Here is a 27,642-nt window from a genome sequence, read left to right as displayed (position 1 = left end):
GTCTGTAAAGAGTGACAGTGTCTGCGTGTGTGTGTGAGTTTGTGTGTTAACATGGACGTGGGCCACATCCATGTGTGCTAGTGTGTCTGAGTCTGCTGTTGTCAGGCCTGCAGCAACTGATAAACACATAACAAATTCTCCCATATTAGCAAATCAGCCATTAGCTTTCTCTGCCAATTGCCATTGGGAATTAACATTTTCGCTATTAGTTTCTTTCACAAATTGTTAATGGAAATTAGTATATCAGCACTCAGCGTCATGAGGCAGTTGCGACGGAATCAGGCAGCATGTCCTTGTTTTGACAAAGACTCGTCTTCAACAAAAGGGTCAGTGGTCTAAATCCAGTGCAGCCTTTTGTTTTCATACACAACACATTCTTTGTCTAGACAAAGAGTGACACATGTAAATCTACCATTTGTTCATTTTCAGCCAGTTAAGACATGTACAAATACTTCCATTATATTACCAAAAAGGTTAATTGATAGCTGGATACTAAAACATTCTCTGTTTGAACTTCCCATGAAAGCGAGCATCCTTTGAATTCAGATCGTCTGGGTGTTTACTGCGCCCGCAATGAATAAAGATCTCATTTGCATGCTTTCACATAGACTATAGTGCAGTCTGGAAATTATGTTATGAGTCTCGGGACTTCTCAGGGACACTCTCATTAGCCAAGTCATCCTCCAATGCATCCCTTAGTTGGCAGGTAATCTTCCAAATATTTATCTGTCCTCCGTTTCTTCCATTTTGGATCTGTGATTTGGTTGTTAAACCAAAAAAATGACTGCGCACATCAGGAGCATAAAATGGAAACACCCAGGTAAAGTACATCATACTTAAGTATATATACTTATACTTGAGTAAATATACTTAGTTACTATCCAACACGGGGAAGGGATGGCATGCATTTGAAAACAGCAGATGCAGAGCAGTGAGAATACACTTAAGAACCTCATCAAATAGCTGGAAAACACAAGAAACTGTTGTCACGACTGCTGAACAAGCCGCAGAGAGAGCAACAGTCTGGCGTTTTTATTGTTTCTTGTTTTGTGTACAGCACCTGACCAGCATTTTCAATGTGCACACGCTACCTCAAACAGGGCTAGGGAACACACTGAAGGAATAGACGACTGACAGCCAATCCCTGCCCGGGCCAGATTCACCGCCTGCTAAGTGCTAACAGCGCTAACGGCATTCACTCAGGTTTAAATCTCTTCAAAAGAATGATCCCTACCTCGCATATTAAAGGCTACAATGAGCTTCACATGGTAAGAAACCTCCAACAGATTACACAGAAATCTCTTACTGCTCAAACATCTCACATAAACCGTGAAGTCCCAATTTAAAGTATTAGTATGCAGCTTCCCAAACTGTTTTAATGTCATTTCAGTGCGTCTCTTCTGTCCATAATCATCATCATTTCGATAAGACAGATAAATAAAGTTTGTTTACAGAGAAGGGGGATAAAAACAGTATTGTTTACAGAGTGACTTTTTGTCAATATCAAGCTTCAGGAGTTTTCATGGGAACAAAGAGGACAAATATCAACTGATGCTATACTTACACACAAAGAGAATAGACGTTGCACAACAAAGCTGCACACATGCACGCTTAATTATGCAAACCAGCACAGATACATAAACAGATAAGGGCACAGGTAGATGGATGTATCTTTGCATTGAACCCATCGATGCAATCATTTTTATTTCATTTCCAACCAATTTCACCTCCTCTAGAGCTGTGAAAGGGAAACCCTGCACCGTCTCATCCACTGAAAGCTGAAAAAAGTTGAAAAATCCTCACATCCAAGAAGCTTTTACTGGAAAACATTGGGCATTTTTCCTTGATAAATGTTTTACATGACTATGCAAATTCAAGAATGCCATTGATTATTTTCATTTAAGCTCTCTTTACATACCATGCTGTGTGAACATGCATGAACAGAAGGCAAATATGGATTATCATCAGTATCCACTTACATCCCGCCAGCAGCGAGTAACATCTTTTTTCCCCCTGGAAAAGACTGAATTCTTTAAGCCATGGAATCAATGCGCGCCCTCGAAGATCTTGGTCACTAACTCAATACGTCACAGAGTCCCTACTGATTTTCCAGCACACGTTCACATACCGCGTTGACACATATGTGCGGAAAATATACCATTCAGCCTCATTCCAGAGGTGCTGTACTGTGTTGAAATATGCTGTGGGCTTTGTAGCTCACTGGAGTAAATGAACATCACTGCCATTTCTGGATATGATGCATGTTTCCTGGTGTGGAGGTATTCAGTTGAAAAACAGAGGAGCGCATCCATGAGGGGACGCACCTGGGTAGCAACAATGCTTAGGTAAACTCTGGCATTTAAACAATGCTAAGAAGGCCGTGCGGGGTCTAGTGCTGCGTGGTTCAGGATGAAAGAATCCACTGGATCAGACTGTTTACGCCAAATTCTGACCCTGTTATCAGGATGCCTCAAAACAAACTGGATATTTCAACTTCATGCACTCCTTAGGGGTTCACTTCTGCCAACTTTATTAAATGTTGTTTCATCTTCGTGTCTGACAGGAATGGAGCCATGGGTTGACTTTTGCAATGCTGCGCCTCCACTGCGAAGCTTGAAGAGTTGTTCTGTCTGCAGTGTCCCTCTGAGCTTTGCATCATCTTAAACAAGTCTTTTCATGGCTTTGCCTGACATCTCTGATGAACAAGACACTCTTAAACACAGGAGTGCTTTGTTTTCCTCTCAGGTGGGAAGCCATTAAAGCCACTAAAGTGTCTTGTGCATTCTAAAATTTACCTCTATAATTGTGTGTGTCTCGCTGAAAGGAACGAGCTGTGAGTGCTTACTTAATCAGGGATAATAAGGTGAAATCAAAATGTTTGTTAATGTGTTCCTGTCATGACACGGCCCTTTTTGAAACTGATGTGCTCCTGTGTATTTTCTTTTGCTGAAATACAAAACCTATAAATGTATTTATTTGTACGTTTACCACGCTGTGCAGCGGTTCGACTCATGAAGTTGTTAGAAAATAATGAGCCAGAGGAAACCTCTGACGTTTAATTAAGGTCAGTTCAGCATCTGAAGTTATTCACAACATGGGGCTAAGTTGGTTTAAGTTTTGCTCCAGGCCGTACCTCTGAATGTCACTGCTCTCCTCGCAGTACAAAACCACAACCAATATATCAGCCTGGCCGCTGGAAAAGACCCGTGGTATGAGAAACATCAACACACAGACCTCAGTGTGCTCTTTGAGACTCCAGAGTTAATTCAGCAAGTAAATAACTACACAGCAATACATTAGACAAGCCAGGACACCAGTCAGACTAAATCACACACTACCAGTCACCACCACATTATCCCCCAAAGGCCAACAATCTAACTCTGAGCAATAAATATTGGTTGTAAATACTCCTAAGAAGGTGATTTTTCACAGCAGTAAGGTTTTGTGTTTGCCCCTGGTTCAAAATGAAAGCTTGACACAAATTATCTGAACGGCCTGCTCACAGATGATGTCTGGACCTACTGCGTGCAGAAGTGCATCTTTAGGCTGAGATTAAGTCCATCCATCCATCCATTGGCGGGGTATACTCTGAACCGGTTGCCAGTCGATTGCAGGGCAACATACAACATTCATACGACATACAACCATTCACGCTCACACTCACACCTAAGGACAATCTTAGAGTCACCAATTAACCTAATGAGCATGTTTTTGGTCTGTGGGAGGAAGCCGGAGTGCCCGGAGAGAACCCACACATGCACGGGAAGAACATGCAAACTTCACGCAGAAAGGCCCCCGCCCGACCCGGGGATCGAACCGCCGACCCTTTTGCTGTTGGCACGTGCGCTACCTGCTGTTCAGCCGTGCCGCCCCTGAGATTAAGTGAAATAAAGAAATTAAAATCAATCGTTAGAATTATTTCATCCTTCCTCCATCCAAACAGAGTGGAAGATGAGCCCCTCTACCCTCAGCGTTCTCACTGCAGAGTCAAACCAAAGCAATAAATAATGCTATAGGAGTGTTTATCTCTGTGGATATGTGGCCATCAAGTCTAAAGAATACAGGCGCATCAGGTCAAAGCACTTGAGCTCTGCTATAATGAGCCTTCATGTTTGTAGTCAGACTATTGTGTCTGTTTTCCAGGAATTATCAGCAGTCGTATGACGGAGCATTGCTGACATTTGTGCTATTAAAGTTCAAGCCCCAAAGGGCAAAGCCCTATTGTGCCTGTGCTGGTTTATTATTGTTATAATTATTATCATTATTTTTCTGCCACAACGGCTCAAATCGCAATGAGCCGGAATGAGCTCCCAAACACACAACTCAGCTCAATAACTGGAAATGATGCGACTGTGCTTCCCGAGAAATATGAGCCCAGTTGGCCAGATGGTGGCACTGCTGTTAGATTTTGACTGTATCAGCGCCAAAACGGGTACAGCAGTGCAGGACTGATGAGATACGGATCTGAAGAAATGATCCAGGTAAATAAACTGCGTTTATATGGTGCTTTTCCAGTCTTACAAACCACTCTGAGCACTTCAGAACACGGCAGCATTCATCCATTCACACACATGCATTCATAAGCCGGTGGCAGAGGCTACCATGCAAGGTGACACCTGCTCATCAGGAGAGATTCACACACAGTCACACACCTCACACACCTCACACAAACACACACACACGCACATGCACACACACACACACACACACACACACACACACACACACACACACACACACATACACACACACACACTAGACTGCAGGGGCCAGGGTTCAAACCACCATCCTTCTGATTCACTTCCTCACCTCCTGAGGTAATGAAACACACACACACACACACACACACACACACACACACACACACACACACACACACACACACACACACACACACACACACACATGGGTACACGAGCACACATTAATAAGCAGGATGGTGTGCACTTGTATGGACGTAGCAAAACTTTCCTGAAAGCAGTCGCCTGGCCATTATCACTTCCAAATCAATGACACGCTAATATCCCTGACCATGATTAGATTCAAATTGGTTACAGCAACAGCAATGGTTGATCAATACCCTAATTTGCCCACGATCAATAAGCAGCCAGAGCAATAAAGTATTGTTATGAGTGACCCATCTGAAAACACATAAGAAAATAATAGAAAAACATGCAAACTAGTTAAATCATCTGTAAAAGATGAGGCCCATGCAGAAGGACTGCACATAAAGGTCCCAATGAGACCAACACACACACACACACACACACACACACACACACACACACACACACACACACACACACACACACACACACACACACACTTTAAGATTTTATTTATTTATTTTTTCCATGAAAAAAATTGCTGTACTTCAAGAACAAGAGATAAAAACTGTGCTTTATATCTGTAATAACGTTTTCATTTTATTACCTGTTCTTACTTGAGTTCTAACTTCTTTTTATTACCCGTTCTAACTTTTTTATTATTGTACGCCAAGTGTGGTTAAATTGTTCCAGAAACTCAGCCGTTACGTGACTCCACCGTCTTTGAGGAAATGCCAGGTCAGAAATGTCAACTGGATCCTTTCCTTTTTTTCAAGTATGGATTAGGACCAGAATAACACGTGTCACAACCACCCGAAGCACAGTGGGCCTTTATTGTGTTGGGTTCTATGATGCTCTGCATTTGTTTGGATATGTCCACTTTAACCTGTGCCTGCATTCATGAGATCATGGATGTTCACACAAGGTATTTTTAATAATTAGGCCACTGGGTCTAAACCTTAACATCCACCGCTGGGTTTGCTTTGTGTGACATATACATATTTTTCATTTTCACCATCCGGCTAATTACACCTGGAAAAACATCCCATACCCTTCTGTAATTTAAAACTGAACCATGACTCATCCATCCACTTCAATTCAGAAATTAATCTAAAACATAAAATATTGACTCTGACAGAGATAAACGGATGCTTCCGCCACGTCCACATAATCAAATTCCTCAGCGACACAATGACTGCGGCACACACACGTATGAATGCATGAATAAATTAAAGAGTGAGGTGACTCACCAAATGGTTGGTGGTTCAGATCCCTCCACTTCCAGGTAATCATACTTCTCCTCTGTCTGGAAGTCTGTAAAGATGACAGAGATGGTGTCTCCAGGTTCGGCCAATAGGATCCAAGTACAGTCGGCCTGGTTACCATAGTTGCCGGGGTAACCGGGACTGGTCACCACCCCACTGCCGCCCCTCACAGTGCCCCCACATGTGTCCTCAGCTGTCAATCAAATCAGAGTGACAAATAGAAAACCTGGGTTAGGGAGAGGAGGAGGGACTGAGGGGCGGACTTTTTTTTAAGTCAATTTCTTGCTTTTTGGATAAACTTTTGAGGTTTTTTTTATTAGGTGGGTCAATTTTCAAATGAATGAATTCAGTTTAGAGATCAGATTGGATTCTCAGTAGACCTAGCATTACTAATTCTCAAACCACTCAAGTATTTTACAGGTCAGCCAGCCCCACTCCCCACCTCTCTCCCTCTAGGAGGTGATTTTTCTTAGTTACCTTAATTTTAGTATATTACAGGTCTTTACTCTCAACTCCTAGTGTTATTTTGTGGCTTGAATGTTAGAGATGGATGACTTTCTCATGGCACATAAACTGTCAAGTCATATTAGCAAACCATATTGTGAAAATATGGAGCTCTTACATCACACTTCGGATATTAACTAGCTTCGAAGAATAGCATATACATGGTTATATAACAAACAGTCTTTATTTTGTGGAGTATCAGCTCTCTGCCACTGAGCTGGTAGATTTTGGACAATGATGCTGTTTTCTTTTAGCCAGTTAGAATCAGGGGCGGGGTTTAGGGGTCAGGCTGCAGTTCCTGTCACACTCAGAGCTGCTGTCCTCTCCTCCATTAACAAGGTACGTTTTCCCTTTCTCCAATCACGGAGCTCCGCTCTCATCTCCTCCAATCACCACCAAGGAACTTTCGATTCAACTCTTTCCCAATTGGCTGATTTATTCAGTCTATCAATTAATGCTCAATTAATTTGGAAACATATAGACCAGATGTGATGATAGATTTGCCTGATTTTCTCTAACTGATCACATCTGATTGATAGCATTATTCATAATTGATAGTAGTACTGATTACTGTATAACAGATAAAGACACATGGATTGCGCTGTGCACATAGCATAAATTATACACATATAATTTATACAGATACACTCTCAGAGAAAAAACATACTACATTGGACCTTGTTGTGTCACTGGGACATTGGTTGTATGGCAAGTTGTTTGAGAGGACTGTGCTCAGTTCACTTTGTCAAAATACTGTGAGAATAGGTGAATTTTATAGCCAATGTTTAGAAATGTATTCATCCAAAGCAAATTGAGCCCAGCCATGTATCCACTGCCCCAGTGATGAAAGATACAATGTTGAACCTTTTTTTCTGAGAGCGTACAAGTCCAACTGTAAACATGGTATAAATTATACCTGTATAATTTATAGCTTTACATAAAAGAGGCAATACTGTATGTAACACACTCTTACAGCAGACGTGCATTTTCCTACACACCAGTGAGTGCAATTTGGGATGACACGTGATTTATATTACTCTATGACAGGTCACATGTTGATCCCATCAGCATTTAGAGAGGACAGAGAAACAGCACATGTGTGTTGTCCTCAAACTGCACTCACTGATAAGCTGAAAAAGACACATCTTTTATAAGAGCGTAGACAGGTGCTGTCAGGTATACATGCACATCCGTAGGGCTCATCCAGGCGGTGCTGCCTTGGGGGATGCATGTACAGATGACAGAGATAAGGTAGGGACCAAGCCAGACTCCACCCACAGGAGGGGTAAACAGAATAACTGTGGTCCAAGACTAACATCGAGCAACAGACGATAACCAATAGGAATGAATAAAAACATTAGGAAAAGATATTAGAAATCGGACGGAACAGAGAGCACTGAGTAGAGACAGGAAATACACAGAGGATAACAGGGGAACATAAATAGATAGGAACAAACAGAGACAAACAGAACCAGAGTGAAACAAAAAATATAGAAAGTGGACTGAAATAGAGGGTTGGTACAAACTGTACCAGATAGGAAACGAGAAACAGGGTGAAAAAAAAATAAGTAGTTTGAAATTAATTCAAGATAGACTGAGCCTTTTTCAATAGATCACAGAGTGGAATTTGGAAAGATACACGCTTTTCAATTGTTTTTTTGTCTTATTGGGAATCAGACGTGGTGACAAAACGTGCATTGTCCCAAATTACAGGTGCTGATGTATTGAAAATGAAGAACAGGAAGGCATTATTTATTCATCAGAAATTCACTCATTCAAACAGATTTATATAGGCCACTGAGTCAGTCAGACAGACAGACAGACAGACAGACAGACAGACAGACAGACAGACAGACAGACAGGCAGACAGACAGACAGACAGACAGGTAGGCAGACAGGCAGGCAGGCAGGCAGGCAGGCAGGCAGGCAGGCAGGCAGGCAGGCAGGCAGGCAGGCACTGACAGACAGACCATTCATTTATCCAGATAGACAGTCAATCCACAGCCAGACAGTTGAGGAGATTTGTGTAAATGACCCAACACCCCAAACCAAGACCTGCTGAGACCCCATCACATTTGCAGGAGAGCAATGATGCAGCAGTGTGTGCGTGTGCGTGTGCGTGTGTGTGTGTGTGTGTGTGTGTTTGAGAGTCTTCACTGTGGGAGAGAGTGCTGCTCGCAGGATGACAGCTGTCACAGGTTTATCATGACGACAGGATGCCCGCAAACACTGGTGGACACGCACCCGCGCACACACACACTCAGACACACACACACGCACACTTCTTCCAGCCCTCCAGCTTATTGATGTGCCGGTGACACTTGACAGACAGGTGGAATGGCCTCAAGGTGCACTGACGTGTGGTTATTATTAAAGAAGAGAAAATGAACTTGTAAAATTAAAAGAAGAAGATTACAAGTGAGCATCACTCTCATGTGCACTGGACCTTTGGCAAATTTGACTTTATGATGTTGTAGCATTAAGAGCCTACAGCCATGATATGCTCCGACTTGTCGCTCAGAATCCATTACTGTGACCTGTAGCATAGCAACAATATTTATCACTACCGTCACAACAAGCTATGATATAGATCAGGAGGAAATCTGAAAGCCATGGAAGGAGCTCACGTGATGATTTTAGACGACACGCGACGCAATTAGGATCCTCTGTAATTCTGTTATGTGTCATTCAGTAACGGCGGGGCTGTGTGAGACCGCTTCAGGAGCAGCTGCTCTAATAAAAAGCGACATTTGTTGCGTGTTCACAGGGAGGAGGGCGAGAAGTCCGCATACCTATAGCCAACACTGATTACCTTCTGTTAAATGTGCGCGCGTCAGGCATGACATGGAATCAGCTTTCAGCTTCATGGAGTCAGCCTTCCATGTTACACCTGCTAATTCTGGACGACCACTTGCCCCTGCTCCATCCATCACGGTGGGACACCTGTGTGAGAGTGTTAAATATGACTGTGCCCCACACCCCACATCATTTTCTGGTCCCAACACTTCCCTTTTTTATAGCCGCAGCATAAAATAAAATGAATAAACCGCTATTAATACTAAAGCAGGTCAAGGAGAACTATGTTTCAAACTGTTATTTTTCTGATGATTCAAACATGCTGCAGCCTGCTTTTAAGCACGGCGTATTGAATAAATGACCCCCTCATTTCGGAATACTACACCATGTTGAACCGAGTTGAAGAATGGAATTTCATTATGTACTAGTCTGATCAGCTTATAGCAGAAATCCAATAAGCATTTAAATTAATCTGTGGCTGACAATTTAGGAGCAAGGAGGTCACCACAGGCGCATCCAACACATGGCTCGAGTTTGCTTAAAAACGAGGCAAAAATGATTGTGATTGATTCTAAAATCATTGCCAGACGACAGATAGTGAGGGGACTGAAGCCTTGTTGAGTCACGGTTGAAGCCAAATCTTTGCGTACTGGTTCCTGATCATACAGCACTGATAGTGTGTGAAATTCTCCCATTCAGAGCAGCAAATTGCTATTTTGTGATTCTTGCTCATAAACTAAACCAATAACTTTAGCATTAGCATTAATTTTGTTGGTCTTGAGGCTCATCGATTTGATATTTGATTAGAAATTGATACAGCGACATCTAAATTCAAACATCCCACTGATAGTCAACACCCAACACTATAGAGACCATGTCACCTTTGATGATATTGACTAACAAGGGTTTTTTAAAAAAGATCTAAAATGATGCCTAACATCCGTAGACATTGCTTCGCCTGAGGTATTACAGGCAGAAATTTAGAAAACAGGACGATAAATGACCATCGGGAGAAAAAATTCTTCTCTCAGATCTCATCACGGGGGCCAACTTGAGAAAATCTAAGGTAAGTGAGGGCTTCGCTGTCTGGCTGCACTGTTCCGCTGTGTTCTGTCCTCTGCTTTTATTTTAGACGGCAACCTGGGGAGGCTGAACTCGTGCTTATGCCCCAGCGCACTGACCCACAGGAGGAGGGAAAGTGTGTGTGGAGGAGGGTGCTATATGTGTTGGTTTGAGTGTGACTGAGTGTATGTGTGTGAGAGGATGAGAGAGGAAAGAGAGAAGTGGTGTTGACTGTGCTGCCTTCGTTTCTTATCACATCAGTGAGCCGGTGTTGCCCTTTTTTTTTTTTGCCTTTCCGTCCCTCGCACTCTCTCTCTCGCTGCTGTTGTAGCACCACTTCTCTCTTCTTTCCCTACTCGTCTCTGCTCGACATACACCGTCCTCCCCCCATTTCTGCATCAAGATTGTTTTTATAGTAAAAACGCGCGTCTCCTCCTCTATTCATCTCTCATCTCTTTCTCCTCACCCTCATCCTCCTTCCCTCTTTTCTCCCCTCCATGCTTCCTTCCCTCTTCCTCATTCATCCTTGCCTCTCACTCTCCGGCTCTTCTGCCTCATCATCGCCCCCCCTCCTTCCGAACTCTCCCCATCTCACCCTCTCTTGCTCCTTCTCTCTCATGGCCTGTGGTGCTTTGATCACTCGTTCTTAGCCTCCTTATCCAGCCTCCCTCTCTCCCATCCGTTCATCCCCTCTTCCCCACTGTGCTGTCATCAATATCGCAGTCATCTGAGGATTCCCTCTTTATCCTCCTTCTCTGTCTCGCTGTGTCTTTCTTTAAGATCTTACTCTCTGCATTTCACTCTCCGTTTCTCTCTCTCTCCCTCTCTCTCTCTCTCTCTCTCTCTGCTGATTGATTTTATGTTTAATGGCTTTTCTGGCCTCGTCTCTTTCTCTCCTTTCCTTTCTCGTTTCTTCCCCCCCTTCCTTTCCTTCTGTCCCATAACTCCATTCCTTTCCTGCATCACTTTGATAGGCAGATCACTATCACTATCAGATTCGTACACACACACACACACACACACACACACACACACACACACACACACACACACACACACACACACACACACACACACACACACACACGCACACACACACACAGACTTCAATCACAGAAGACCCAGTGTGCTGTCAGCCTCTAAGGATTATGGGCCATCTACATCATCCTCTCCTCTCCTCTGTCTTCAGGCTGCATCCATCCATCCCTTCTGCTCTCTTATCTACATCCACCCACCCATCCATCAACCCCTTGCCCCCCATATGCTTTAACGCTGAATATATATAGCTACCCTTCTTTCTCTCGCATCACTCCCTCCATATCTTCAATACCTCAGTTTACCTGCCATGAATGACTGAAGGGCCGGGAGGAAGACTGTTAAACATGCGCACACAAATGATGCAGCATTTTTTTTTTTTTTTTTTTAAGTTTCCGCCTGGTGTGAGGAGTTACTGGATGCTCATCAAGCTTCCTCTGCAGCTGCACTGTGCATCAAGCTGCCTGAATGCACAGAGGACGCAGTTTCACTCGTGGTCTCAAAGTCACTTTCAGCACCCAGTCATGCCAGGGTGTGTTCAGTCACAGTTGTGGATGCATGAGAATAGGATCTTCCAGACATATCCATCAGATCCGCAAAACTAGCCGCGGAATTGAAGGCAATGTGAACAGAATCCAACTTGGCTTTTGGATGCAGTCCAGTGACAATAAAAGGCAGGGTGGGAAAACTGCCTTTCAGACCGACACGATAATCAGTTTCTGATCGGATGCTCCTATCAGCAGGATGACATCATTTGTCAGTGCCAGTTTCAAAAATAAACCCATTTGATTCGACGCAGCTATGGTTGAGGTTTGATTGGGTTTAGGGACAAAAAAGGAACAGCGCATACTGTAAGGGAAAGACTTGGTTTGGGTTAGAACTGTATGCTTAAGATCTGTGAATGATTGTGGACATGCTTAAAAGACACCAACACTGACAAGTCATGCCATGTCCTGGCTTTTACTGCATACTGCTCCGTGTTAATAAATCTTAATTAGCCTGCCAACTATGCTTTTATTTATTTTTCTGACATAAGAGGGAGGGCCATCATTCGCCTTCAATGATGCTTTAGTCCTGCACAGGATATTGGACTGTCCTTCAAAGGTGGCCTGAAGATCACTGAAGCAAACGAAACAGAAAGATACCTTCAGAACCTCCAGGGAAGATGTCCGACCTAATCTAGTTGTTCAGGAAATTATCTTTGAGTTAATTTAGTGGTGTGTGTGGAAACGATGCGCCAAGAGAGCAGTGTCTGCACCATCTGGACTTGTAAAGAGGCCTCATATTGCCTGGCTGGTATTTGACTGTGCAGCTAACATGTGGGCTGAAGGAAACCTCTTTTGCCAAATCTCAACCCATCTGGATGAGGAATAAATGACAATATATTACATTAGTCACATGTACATTAATCTCTTCACACCTAGCATGCGTCATGGTGCCACTGCAGCACTATCGTACCGTGAATGCCAGCTTCGTGAAGGTCAGGATGGACAATTTTCTGAGATATTGATTCGATTCTGTGGTTACTTTTAAAGATGTACTTTTGTCAGGTCTTCATCCATCCTGTTTGGATTTGTACATCCCGTTGGCGAACTTCCACTTGTGACCACTGTCTGCTGTGTAGGTATTCAGGCGTTCTGTGTCTCTGCTGCCCAATTTCTCTCTGAAAACTCGCACATTTGAAATACCCACATTCAACTTTGTGTGACTCATCTGTGTGGCTGCCCTTGTAACTGTGATTTAGCAATTTCAAACTCCCTTTTCGCGTGGTGTTCTCATTATTCTTTCTTTCCCTTCTACACTGCTTTGATATTATTCCATCACTCTGTCAAACCTTGCTGGAAACATATTGGTGGCTCTTCTCTGCTCACCAGCATTACATTTCAGACAAACAGCCATAGCGTTTTGGGCGCACACACACACACACACACACACACACACACACACACACACACACACACACACACACTAGTAACCATGCTGACCTTCAGCTCCTCCCACCATCTGTCCACAAATCAAAGAACAGATGCTGTCTGCCTGTCAACTAACAGCCCAACATTTAGACCAATTAGGGCAGAAGAGTGATTTAATGGTAGATCACCAGAAGGGGACATAAAGAGAGAAGGCACTGACTGACAGATAGATCGCTATCATGATTATTATTCTTATAGTGGCCTTATGACCCTCTCTAACTGAATCATATTTAGATCGCTGGTAACAGAGCGGAATAAGATTTCTCATTAGGTGTGATTTTTCTCTCCCCATTATTAACACTGCTTAACCTCTCTTAACTTAATCTAAAGGGTGATGACATCCCTTATATCACCACTCTCTCACCAACCAGGGAATGTGAAGGTATATCTATCCTACGGTTCGCCTGCCTTGTCAGATGACAGGATCGACGACAGTACAGCGTCTCTGGAGCTGGTGTGTATTCAGTGTTCAGCAGGACAGATCCTGTGGCTACAGAGTGGCAGCTCCATCCACTGAACACCCTCTTGCCCCAACAGACAGAAAGAATTACAGTAACAAATGCAGTTGCAATGAAGGTCGCAGAAGGAAGTGAGACATGTTAAACTAAATGCCAAATCAAAGGCGAAGGCAAAGGAGATGAACAAAAGTATAGTTAAGAGTAAACAAAAAAAAAGGAGGTGAATGGCAAAGAGAGACTCGCTGTCTGACTCCGCAGCAGTATTGAGATGGATGAGTACCCATTTTCTCTTTTGGTCATTAAACAGAGTTTCTAAATTATCAACCAACAAACTCCTAAAGTTGTGATTTCTAAGCTCTCATTCGCTCTCCTACTCTTTTATTCTGAGTGTCGGTGTGTCTGACTCAGTGTCTGTTTATGTGCATGTTTGACACAGTCTGTGTGTATGTGTGTGCTCACCTGTGTCTGTCCCTGGCAGGTGTCTGCCTATTTGAATGTGCATGTTCATTGGTGTGTGTGGGAGAGACAGTGAAAGAGAGACCCTGGATGACGCTGAGTATGAAATGTCATCCCAGACGTCTTAAACAAAAAGCTGCATACTGAGAGTTTAACGTCTCGCAGCTCTGATGAAATACATCCCACTGTTGTCTCCCAGATACACTTCTCCTCCCATGCTCGTTTCCTCCTCAGTCCTTCCCTCACCTTTGAGGACATGAGTAAAACACAGCGAAACACACCCACACACAATTGTTGTCCCTACACAAAGTTGCCAGTTTGTTTAGCACAGCTAGCTCAAACTGGTCAGCAGCCTGGGTGAACATGCAGGTGATCTGATAAATGTTCCAGCAGAGGGTGATAATGTAGAGACACGTCAAGGACATGTCCATTTAATCCTCCCCAACACATAACATGGTGCAGAATCAAAGCCTGTTGAAAGCACACGTGGACAGCTGACCTCAGCAGGACAACAATACCAAATTTTGACCTAAGTTGGACAAAGTTTGTCCAGTACACTTGTAAGAATTTGACTGGATGTCATCAGTCAGCAGCAACCTGAACAGACGATACATGAATAAGTCAATGATACTGAGCGTAAATGAGACAGGCAATGGCAAACAGTCGAGCCTTTAACTTGGATTGTGAATAATAAAGGTATGTAAGGTAATTGTTGGATTAGAGAGGACATGTACAAGAAGAGACATACAATGAAAGAAAAAAATAAATATGACACACTGTGAAAAGTGAAATGTCTTTCCAAAGGGAGAATTATTAGATGACTGTCACCAAGTGTAGTCACAGTAATAAGGTACTGTCACAGAGAATTTGATAGCAAAACGCCACGTTGCTGGTGATGTCTCTCAAAAATGCTTATGAGTCGAAACTTAAAATGACCACTTTTGAACAGTTTCTGACAGCCCATCTATCGTCCATACAGACGCGGGACGGCAACTGCAATGTATCCTGACACAGATCAACCACAGCCATAAAGTCAGACCAGCACGCTAATCTATATCTAGATGACATTTAGCCCTAATGATCAATTTATAGACAGAGAGATGCCGATCAATATCAGCAAGAAAATGTCAGCTAGTTGAGCTCATGTGCAAACCGCCACCGAACCACATCACTCCTTCTCAATGTCTATTAATGACCTTATTTTTTGCTTTCCATAATCAATACTTGGGCATGTAAATGCAAATCAATACCGGAAAGAACGAGTTATTCCGCAAGTTATTCAGCAGTGCAAACGTGTAGAGATGTATTTATCTCGACTTGCCTTCAACAGTTTGCGTGTCGAAAATCAATATAAACAGAGAGATTCAAAGCCGAGTACAGTCATGAAAACTGTCAACATTGGTACACAAGACACAAGAATAGGGATTAATTGTAATGCTTTGCAGTGTAAGCTACTTAACTGTATCTGTGTGTCTATCTCTTGCCTGTACCTTCCAGAGATCGATGACGAGCGATGCTAAAACTTCCTCTGTTTGATGTATTTTCTTAAAAAATGTCAGATATCTGACAAAATGTGTCGATGACCACTATATTATAGACAGCACAAGGAAGAAACGGATAGGTAAGAGCTGACTGCATCATAGATGTTCAAGTGTTTTCAGGATGTTCAAAAGCCTTTAACGCAGGAAAGAAACGACTGTGCGGTGCATAAAACAGAACAAGAAGAGGAGGGACAACGAAACTGATCAGAGGAGATAAAGAGAAACTGAGATAGAGAGGTGAGACAAGGAGCGGAGAGAGGAGGGGGAAAGTGCAGCATCTGTGGTGACTTTGAGACTCTCATTCAATTAGCGCTTCACTGGTGAAAATAGAAAGCAACAGAATAAGAGCGACAGCAAAACAAAGTGACGTCCGCGATGCCTGTGATTACTGCCGCGGCTTTCATCTGTATTTATGTCTTTTGTTGCTTTTTAAAGCAATATTATAAACCTCCTTTGGAAGAGCTTCATGAATAAATATTGTTTAACCTGACCCGCAAGAAGGAGAGTTAAAATAAGACAGACGCACATCAAATGGTGTCTCGAATTTTTTGTTTCTGATGTATTCACAATAATTAGATGTCACTGCTCAGTGCACGTGCTGCAGTAGGTAGCAGTATAAGCTACTCGTGCAGTGATGTCAATGAAGTAATTTTGAGAGTGAGACACATGAAGACATTTGTAAGAGACACAGGACGTGCCTCTAATGAACGGCTGCATAGATGAAGTTAGATAGAAACTATCTTCCCATCTATCCCCATCACTCGACACAGTTAACAGCAGCAGCTATACAGCCTTTTTAGGACAGACCCATCTATACAGATGCATTAAGGTGCAATCCGAGATGTGGAATATATCATCCAGCTGTCACAAAATTGTGATGACTACTGATAAAGAAGTGAGAGAGGGACAGAGGGTGAGTGAGAGAGCCATATAGAGAGAGTCTGAGAGAGAGAGAGAGAGAGAGAGAGAGAGAGAGAGAGAGAGAGAGGAAGGGGGGGAGATGTGAGCAGAGGGAAAGACAGATGACAGACTGAACTGAGATGATGACAGATGATTTAATGAAGGACTGACTGGCTGGAAGGAAAGAAAACCAATTAGAGGACACAACAGAAACATGGAGAGAGAGGGACAAAGAGGGATGGAAAGAAAGAAATAGGAGGGAAGATGGATGAATATTGGATAGAGATGGATCAAGACAGCGATTGAGAGGATTAGCGAGAACAATGGCAAGATAAGGAGAGAGATAGAGAAATATGGAGAAATATGAATACAGAGCAACGCCACAGACAGAGGCAGAGAGACAAAACTCTGATGCAGACAGAGACCGGGACGGGGGAAAGAAAGATCGACGGATAAAATGATTTAAAGACAATATTTCAGATAATAACACACAGAGAAATAGAGATTTGAGCATTATGATGTGTGTGTGAAGGAGCTCAAGGGGATTGGAGGATGAGGGAAATGTTGGGTTTGGGAATGCTGATGTAATTTAGCAAATTTATGATAACGGCCGACAGGGTCAAAGGCAAAAATTTTTATTATGAGGCGCAACAATAATATGAAAACTGAAAGGAGGTTCATACTGAAAAAGCCAAAGACTGTATGAGTGAAAGTGGAGATCTGTGTGTGTGGATGATACCCAAACACTATCTGAGTATTCTGAACTCTTCACTTGTGGTTTTGTCTCATTCTGTCTCTCCTCAATGTTTAATGGACAGAGCGAGAACAAAGTGCTGGAAACTTTCTTTCTACCGCTGCCTGAAGCACTTTGCTTTCCCTTTTTCTATAATTTTTCAAGGTTTTGCTTTTCCTCCCACTCTTCACCTTCTGAGCTGTTGACCATGAATTCAGTTCTAATTCAAGGCAGTTACTCAAATGAATCTTGCATGTAAAACACTGCCAAAGGATGGAAAACAAGGAAGGTAATCTTCCTCTGTCTTATTCTTTCGGCTTCACCTCCCCTCTGCTTCAGCCTTGGAAGTCGCTGACTATTGGCCTGATGACAGTTCAGCCTCTGGGAGCAACGTTTTGGGGCTTTCCATGTCGCCAGCGGATATCCAGGTAACAATTAACTTCATTTTCACATTCAAACTATAAAACTTGTGGCTAATCTCTATAAACATATTTGCATATGAATGAAGATACATTTTTAAAAATGTAATAAAAAGCCAAATATTCGTCAGACAATAGCCGATGGGTTCTAAGATTACAATTCAGCCAGCGCGTTCTGCCTCTGTTGCTCACTGCACCACTGTTTGCCTGCATGCAACTTAAGTCCACTCAAACGTGACTGCTTAATACCAAAATCTTCTCCCTTGCCTACAGATTAACATGCAGATATCTGTTTACGGAGAGTACTTCTGCTCAGTCCTGCTCTCTTTGATCACCAGAAAAACCATCACTCCACCCTCTTTGAGGAAAGGTCCATATTCAAACATTCAGAGATCAATGCAGGAACTGCCTATCGAGATGTGTTTATGCCCTCTGTGAGCATGTGGGTCTCTGCATGTCTGTTGGTAGTTGTGCGCGTTCGTGAGTGTCTGTGAGTTAGTGTGTGTTTGAATTATTCATCAGGTTAAAGTGCTCCTCTGGGATGCAATGCAACGCGCTTCCACTATCTTATTCACAACATGTCTGTCTATGTTTAAAACATGCATCGCCTCAGGAGATTTAAGTTTCAAACCCATTTCAACAATATATAGTTAATACCCACAACATCCTTAAACCATCTTCACAGTCCATAATCTTGACTTACTATTGTACATCTTACTGAACAGTGTAGAGCTATCTCAGGTTTTACGCTGGCACGTACATGTGTTAAATGGCAAATGTAAATGTAATTAACGCCTGTTTAATATTCAGACACATTTAATGGCGCGGTGAAGGAGCTGTCACGTCTCTCTGTGCATGGAAACATTGTTTAACATTATGGACCCTTCCAGTAAGGCTTGCACAAAATGCACAAGGAGGCATTGATTAAAAATTAGTCAGTGTAACCTGTATGAACAGCACACTGCTCCAGACACGTGGACTTGGCTACACCATTTATTCCGGGACAGAGTACATTTTTAATGTCACATCACTTAAAGTGCATTGCATACAGAAGCACAATTCACTACATGTTATCAAGTACTGCTGCTAACTTAAGAGCCAATTATATTTTCCTACTACATGCAGATGCATGAGAAGCCTATGCAGAGACCTCAACTAGTACAGACAGCGCCACATCCACGTCCACTGTCTGCGTCTGCATGTGCATCCATATTAGAGAATAGACAGCCATTTAGGCTCATGATTGTTAAATTAGGGGCCAGGGTTGAGAGTTATCTGAAAGGTCTTGACATTAATGGGATGGGAAAGAAATCATATTAATTTTTAATGCTCATAAAATTCTTTTCATTTTTGTTACACTTCAAAATGCTGGATGGTTTTAACTCTATAGAGCTAAAATATTACTTAAATCAAACAATCTGTGAAGCAAAAATGAAATGAAAATGAAAGGTCACATGGGGTCACAAGCCAGAAAGGTTGGGAGGTAATGCCTGTGGAATGTGCAGCTTTACATCAAAACAAAACCACGCTTGCGTGTTAAGAAAAGGCGACAGACAGGATCAACACAAGCTGTCTGAAGCCAGCCAGCCATTTTTCAAGCTCATGTAAATGTCTCCTTTGTGTTTGATTTAACCTGATTGTATGCATTTACACAAGAATATTGTGTTTGTGCGCATGCGACTATTGCTTTGATACAATGTGCTTTCCATTAACATGCACTATCATGTGCATCAGTGTGTATTTGTGTGTAATAAACAGTGGCTTTTCTGTGACCGTGAGCGTAATTGTGATTATGTGCGATAGCGTCTTTGTTTTATGAACACAGATAGTTGTATTTGTAAGTCAAATAATGTGCGTGTGATGAAGGGTGTGTATCTCCGAGTCATGCATAGGTGAACTGCCTGATTGCCTGCTACGTTGTGAATGAGCCATTCATGCATGTTGACTACTGATACACACACACCGGCATCCAATGGAGAATGTGTGAGTGTTTCTGTGTGGATATCTGACGCAGACTGCAAAAAAGCTGTGAACCTCGCTCCATCCTCGACTGAGCCTTTCCAGGATGCCCATCATCACCATCAGCCTGTTTACCTGTGGAATGCTCCAAACAGGTGTTTTTGGAGCATTCTACTACTTTCCCAGTCTTCAGTTGCTCCTGACCCAACTTGTTTGAAACATGCTGCTGCCATCAAATTTACAAAATTTACAAAAATCAATGAAACTGATGAGGTTAAACATTAAATATTCTGTCTTTGTACTGTTTTCAATTGTCAAAAAGGATTACCAAATTCCTGCGTTCTGTTTCATTTATGTTTTTACACAGCGTCCGAACTTTTTTATAATCAGGCTGGTATCTGAGTGCCATTCAGCTGTAACAATGCATAAATATGCATGAGAGCACGCAAGTCCACTTATACACGTCTATTTTTGTATCTATGCTATATCTCTACATGTGTGTGCATGTTTGTGCATGTGTGTGTTTGTTTTTATATAGCATTTAAATGCAGACATGCATAGTTTAACTAAATGGTTGCCCTGGAGCCACACTAAAAAAGTAAATCATGCATGTTTGGCGGCGTCTCCTCAGGGAGTCTGCGTGCATGTGTGTGTGTGTGTGTGTGTGTGTGTGTGTGTGTGTGTGTGTTAGCTATGATATATATGTGTTGGTGCATGTTGGTGCATGAAAATGAAAATGAATGACTAACTTCATGTCACAATGGTTAAGCACGGCATTTCATCTGTTCATCCACCGTGGAAGGTAACCAGAGCAAGTACGCTATCTCCATTGTTTATGACAGTGAAATATGTCAAGCAGCGCTGGGCTGGAAGTGCAAGCGTGTCTACATGAGACACTGGAGGTGAAAAAAAAACAAAAAACGGAAATGCAAATGCACTTCTGCAGCAAACATAATCAAACAACACATTTAAAGGTTCAATATTTCGAATTTGTGGATACTTTATGTGTGATACTGTACAAGCCAGCTTTGCAGCCTGTACAGTCATCAAACTGTGGCAAATGTGGAACCAAAACAAAAATCCCTCTCATCCACAATTTAAATAATTCAAAAGAGGAAAAAAAACCCAGCTCTGTTTGTTAGTAAGCCATAAAAAGTGTGGCCCTGAGAACTAGCTGTAAGTTTTTTTTAGAAACTACATTGCAACTCATCTCATGTCTCTGAACCCACTGGGGGTCGGATCTTTTCCAATGCTTTCATTGTACAAAGCAGAACTTCAGGATAAGTCTGCAGATGAAGCTGTTAAAAATTCAGCACTACAGGTGGAGGATAGTTATAATTCTATAATTCCACAGTAGCAGCCCTTTCATCTTTATCAGAGGACGTGCGCTGTTTTGAACAGGCCTGCCTGCCTGTCTGACATCTCTCTTTCGCCATGTAGGCTCCATCTCGGCCAACTGCTGTTATGTATCCCATTTAATGTGTGAACGAATAATTGTTGTGAGCATGTAAGAGTGTGTGACATTAACTACATGTAGCAAAGTCAGTCAGTAAAGTTGTTTCTGGTCTTTTCTGTGTCTCTTTTTATCTTTCTCTCTGTCAGCTACAGAATCTCTTTATGCTAAAACTATATTATGCATGCAGATAGAACGCCTAAACAGCGGTCTCCGTGGTAACCCAAAACACATCCATCATCATCACCATGACAACCAGGGATAGAGCTGTCAATCTGCACTGTCCCAAGGGAACCTGGGATTTGCCTACACACCCACATCTGCACCGACAAATACAGATGAACACGCAGACATGCACGCAAACAGACCCCCACACACACACACACACACACACACACACACACACACACACACACACACAAACAATGTTGTCTAGGGTATTTAACGTCACACGAGATCTGCTCGGAGATTACACACAACTTTCTGCGCACACACTCTCTCACACACACATTAAAGCTGGGCATGGCCAGATCCATCACAAACTGTCATACAGCAGGTTGTGCACAAGGGCCCTTTACCACCAGAGGGCCCCTGAGCAGATGGCTAAAAAAAGACAGCCAGTGTTTTCAGGGTTATCTACGGGGACTTAATCCCCGCCTGAAAAGACACTGAATTTTAAACCTGAAGTTATTATCTTTCCTTTAAACTTGTTTTGACTCAGTAACAACAGAGTGCTGTGCGTCCATGTTGTTTATTCATTCTGGCGCATATTGAACCCCAAAAGAATGATATGACAGCATTAGAACTGGTCATTAGGATGAATTAACTCCAGCACTGACATTTTGTGATGTACTCTAAATAAAAGCAAAGGCTTTTGCCCTGAATCCCCACGGCTCACTTCCTCTCATCCGCTCTTTCTCTCTCGAGTGGAAGAGTAATAAAGTTTTCCCCTTCCTCTGCTTCCTCTCTGTGTCTCACAGACATGTCCTGGCCATAACCTTTCCCGCCCTCTGTCTCTCCTCCGATCACTCTATCTCTCCGCATCTCCTGCTCCCTCTTGCTTTCTCACCATCCCTCCCTCTCTCTCAGATTAAACTGTCTATCCCGCTGTCCCCCTTGAAATCCCCTGTTCCACACCACCTCAGGCCGTGTGCGTGCGTGTGTGTGTGCGTGCGTGGTTGTGTCTGCGTATAAGCTAGACACGCTAGCTGAGCATTAACCTGTCAAAGTATCAAGAGACAGGGGGAAAAGAGAGCAAGGAAGAGAAATGGAGGGAGGGGGAGTGACGGAGAGAGAGAGAGAGAGAAAGGAAGAGGTAGTCAGGTCAACACATCCAGAAGTCTACATGTTGCTAGGTAGTGGAGGTGGTTTTGTTCCTATGGTTACATTTTCTGGATCTATAAGACGTACAGTCTGCCTGTTACACACACACAACAGGGTACTGAGGTGTATTCAAATTGAGCACACACAGGTACAAAATGTAACATACAGTCTATGTCACGTTCTAGTTTCTAAAAGTAACGCACGTACAGCTGGCGCATTTCTGAAAACATTGCTGACATCTTTAAATTTCTGATATTAAACAATCAATCGCTTCCAAAGGCCAAGAGGACATAAAACTCAACGTGACGATACCTAACTGCTGTGACATTTCGCTTAAACTGCAGGAGGCTAGCATCCACACATTTCATGCTAACGCTGTAAATACTTCTCCCAGGCTGAAGTTATACATCCTTTCTTGGGAAACTTTCCAATTTCCAGCCAGTTTCAATCATTACAATGTGTTTAGTATATGCAAATGAACAATGTTAAACTTCCCTCCATGTTGCCTGCAGCCAGAGCTCCCTGCTCATTTGTTGGCACAAGTCCTCTGTCATGCCTATAGTGCCGCTGTTTGAACCAGATTGTTCTTCAGTATGTTTTGTACGCCCGCCTCCACAGAAACAAAAGGTATAGAAGTCAGCTCATGAGACGTACCTCAGATCAAACTGTCAAACTAAGCCGTGCTGATCAAATATAAATCAAGACTCTATGTTTTTGTATTGCAAATTTCTCCTCAAATGTTTTCAGCAATGTATTTTAGTACTCTGTTTAGCTGTAAAATGAGAAAGTTTGTGACCAGATGACTATGACCTGAAACGGGATGAGTCGAAACCAAGCGCCGCCCAACCAGAGTGCATTCTGGCTGTTGTGGGTTTTCTACCTTTTAAGCAAAAGGGAATAGCACAGCTCTTTTCTCTGCTTCCAAAAGTATAATATGCATAGCCCAGTTTTATGAAAAGACCATGTTTCCTGCAGTGAGTTCTTTAATTCATTATGACTAGTAGTACTAAAAATACACTTCTATTATTGATAATTCTGTTTGCAAAAGATGTCAGTTTTCATTAAATTATCTGATATTTTAATCTGAAAGGCTTAAACAAATCTCTCCCTTTGTGACACTGCAATTACAGAAGTTGTCCGTATATACGGCAGCCTTTCTGTCTCATCACAGCAGCCTCGATTATTGTCCCATTGTCCGTGTCAAAGACTGTTTTGGCTGTCGCGGCAGCCACATCTATCTTATAGATGTGACTAAGCAGCCATGACTAATCTTCAAACTTTAATGCTTTCCAACCAACAATGAAGTTACATATGAACATTGGTTCACTTCTAAACATACTGCATGGTGTGCACTTTCAAATAAAAAAACACCTTTCTTCACTGCACTACTTTCTTCCTCAAACAGTGGCACAAATGGTCGCATTAAAACAAAAATCCCCCATTGCAGAGCCTCATACAATAGCAGCGAAGAGAACAGCAGCAAGGCATGCATTAGGAAGCAGATTATGCATGTGTGCCACATTCAAAAAACAATCACCATGTGTGCTCGTGGCCATTATAGCAAGCAGTGCAGCTGCAGCAGAAGAGCAAATTAAGATGTGACCAACACTTCAGTGGTCAAGTGCAGCATGAGGCGCTGACTGAATGAAATGAGATGTGGTGTATCAAATGAACGGGTGGAGAGAGGAGGCGTCGGGGCTGTGTAAAGCTGTGTAACATCACTTGCAGTGTAACAAAGCAAATGTTGGTGCCATCACAGAGCCAACTTACAGACCACTCTAGCAGATCCTGTGCTGTGGTGAGCGATGCTTCAATAGACTAATGAAGCCTCATGGAGACTAAAGAAACTAAAGGTTGTCAGGGTGGGCCTTCTTGCTCCACAGAGGTTGCTTGATGGAGGGCAGCTGACAGTTAATGAGCCTGTCTAATCCGACACCTCTTTCACAAAATCACTACGAAAGCCGCATCCCAGGAGAGGCTCTCTGTGGGGGTGGTTGGCAATGTTGCTCGTAAGTTTTCAGCATCGATACTGAATGCAAAAATTGCACCGTCCATTTCCAAAATGTCGGATATAATGAGTCAGTTAGAATGAAGGGTGTTTCTGAGACAGGTCCAGAGAAAAGAGGAGGGAGATGATATGGCGAGAGAGGCCGGCGAGGATGGAAAGAGGAGGAGAAGCCTGCAGTCCTTAAAATCCATGTCACTGTTGGCCACTAGCCCACACACACACAGACACACACGCACACAGACACACACGCACGCACACACACACACACAATGTGAACATCCTGAATCGTTTAGTGGCTAAATGAGCCCCTGCTGACTACAGCACTGCCACTATGCTGTGTGTGTGTCTGCATGTCCGTGTGTGTCTGTGTGTCAGAGCGTGAAAGAAAAGTTTGTGTGTTTCTGTGTGTGTGTCTTGTACCCTGGCTCTGTTTGCCTTCTTATGAGAGTGTCTGGATGCTTACGGTGTGTATTGCATTGTGTTTGTCTGTGTGTGTGTTGCAGTGTCAGCAGACTAATAAGGGAAAGAAGACATCATGGTCAAAACATTTTTAAACCAATCATATTGCAGTTAGCTAAAGTGCGCCTGACATAAACCTTCTGCTGGCTGACACAAACCTCACGCTGTGCTGGCAAAATCTCTGCTGTGAAAAAGCAACCATGATAATTCACCAAAATAAAAACATCTTTAACTTGAAAAGTGTACTTTTAATAACATGCTACTGAACACCACAGTGTTTAACAAAGGACAAAAGCAAAAAGGGATAAAATCTATGAAACTGAGAAATGTTTTATATTCAAATGGTGTAATTAATAATAACACTGGAGGTGCCGTGAAGCAGCTGCAGAGGTGTGATGAACTCGAAGCGCTAAGGGCTAAAACATTGTGTCTAAATCCACATTTGGGCTTTTATTGCCACGAGATAATTTTGAAACAATCCATCAGGAGAGAAGAATCTCCAATAGAATGAAAAACAGTACAATACCAAACAGACTAATACTTCAAGTGATAGGGGTTACAGGCAAGTGTGCACTGGTGATAGCAGAATTTGCTAATGCTATAGTGGTATTGTGACCTGTGTCAGGTGGACTGCTCTGCAGGTAACACAAACATTCTTATCAAGAAGCAGTGTGATGGTGAAACTGGTATATTGTGACGTCTGGTGCAGCGTAATTGCTCTGCCAAGATCTCAGGCTGCGTTGTACACAATGAAGTCTGGCATTGTCTTCTGTGTAGGATTTTATTCAGGGCGGAGATAGCTCGAAGTAGGCACTGTCGGAGAGGAGGGGGCTGTCACACAAGGGGTGCAGGAACACTGAGACTCGCGGCTTGGAATTTGACCAAAATCCCTTTTTTCGACAGCTATATTCGGTTTTTTGAAAAATTTCACACTGAGGTTGGTTCAAATCTCTGGTTTTGAATGGATGTAGGCGTATCGCTCATTCTTTTCTCATTTTCTAACATGTATCAGCTGTAATTAAGAGATTTTAATCTACAAAACAGTTTTTTGGAGGACGAATTGCAAAGCATACTTGATCATGCTCACAGTATGGGGCAGGAATTATATCACGCCTAAATGGCGAGCGCCATGGATGCCATTTTGAACTGTTCTTGCAGTAAAAGAAGGTTTTAGATTTCAGTTTACTGGTATGCTGACTGGGATGCGTCTTGCATTAAAATCCAAAAGGATGCTGGAAGTCCCTATCACTATGAATGCTCACATCGAGTGAACAGCATTTCTTCCCTCATGCCACAAAATGAATTTATATTGTTATGAGTCGCTGTTTAATTCAGCGTGTATCTGATCCACCAACAATTGTTCTCACAGTCCCCTCTCAATAAAATAGTGCAGCTAACCAGAAGAAGCTGGTCGGCAGTTGAGACAAAATCAAACTGACATATGATGCCTTTTATTTTATGTTTTATGAGTCGGAAACTCTGTTCATATGTCATACTCCTTACAGGGAGTTGGTGGAATATTTATCCTGGAGAGAGCAGGGAACATCCATTTAATTCAGATACCTTATATATATATTTATTTGATGAATGGTTTATGGTCTAATAATGTTTGTTTGTATCAATTACTGCTGGTGGCTGATCAAGCTAATTATCAGCTAATTGTTTGTACTGGCAGTATGCAGTAAAAGGTTTTATACTACTGATAAAATATGATGTACTTGATGGTGTAATTAATGACAACTGAGGAATCTTGATAGCTCAACGCCCTTTTAGGCTTCCTTTTGTAAGTAACATCAACATTTATTCACCCAGAAAAAGCTAATACTCCTGTTTAATATGACCGCCTTTCTCTGTCAGCTGCTGGATGTGCGCAGAGTATCTAGCGACAAGAGGCTCGTAATCCCATCAGTCACACTGATGAGAAGTTCCTCATCAGGTTTAATGTTTAATGTGTAAAAAAGTCATTTGTGTGAGTGCTCTTGTGATCTCAGACTCAGATGCTTGTAGTCGCATGGGTGCTGAAACGTGTTCAGATTAATCCTGACCACCTTCAGCCCATTCACAGACTCGGGAAGTCAAGCATTCAGGTTAAAAATTCTGATAAACTCAGCTCTGTTTTTCATTAGCCGACTCCTAATTGTTGATTGTATACTGTTTTCTCTTCGTAACATGTCATTTGTCTCTTCATAATATGTAATTGTCACTTGCAAATTGTTTTGGCCTTGGTGCCCATTTTGGCCGCAATGCCCCATTAAATCTGCATTCATCGCCCTCAAAATGACTTAATTCCAGGCCTGATGGTGGATGATGATTCTGTGGTGTGACAATACAAAAATCATGCAATAAATCACCCACTCTAACATATCCAGACAAGAACAGCGAGTCTGTACCTTTTGAACAATGACAAGAGTTTCCTCCAGGTGAATGTGAACGCTTTTACAGCGACACCGCAGGTGTGCTCCTGCTGTACCA

General features: G+C 42.6%; 1 protein-coding gene across 1 annotated transcript in view; it reads right to left on the bottom strand.

The window, feature by feature from the left end:
- Nucleotides 1-27,642, bottom strand: part of csmd3b (CUB and Sushi multiple domains 3b) — a 324,934-nt gene that overhangs the window by 150,088 nt on the left and 147,204 nt on the right. Inside the window, exon 6 of the mRNA XM_070985476.1 lies at nucleotides 6,077-6,284. Within this exon, the coding sequence (XP_070841577.1) occupies nucleotides 6,077-6,284 (208 nt within the window). The remainder of the gene's footprint in view (nucleotides 1-6,076; nucleotides 6,285-27,642) is intronic.

This window comes from Chaetodon trifascialis, chromosome 17 (genome assembly GCF_039877785.1).
Source record: "Chaetodon trifascialis isolate fChaTrf1 chromosome 17, fChaTrf1.hap1, whole genome shotgun sequence".
Lineage (NCBI taxonomy): Eukaryota > Metazoa > Chordata > Actinopteri > Chaetodontiformes > Chaetodontidae > Chaetodon > Chaetodon trifascialis.
The sequence above is the reverse complement of the archived record's forward strand: the minus strand, read 5'-3'. Positions and strand labels throughout refer to the sequence as shown.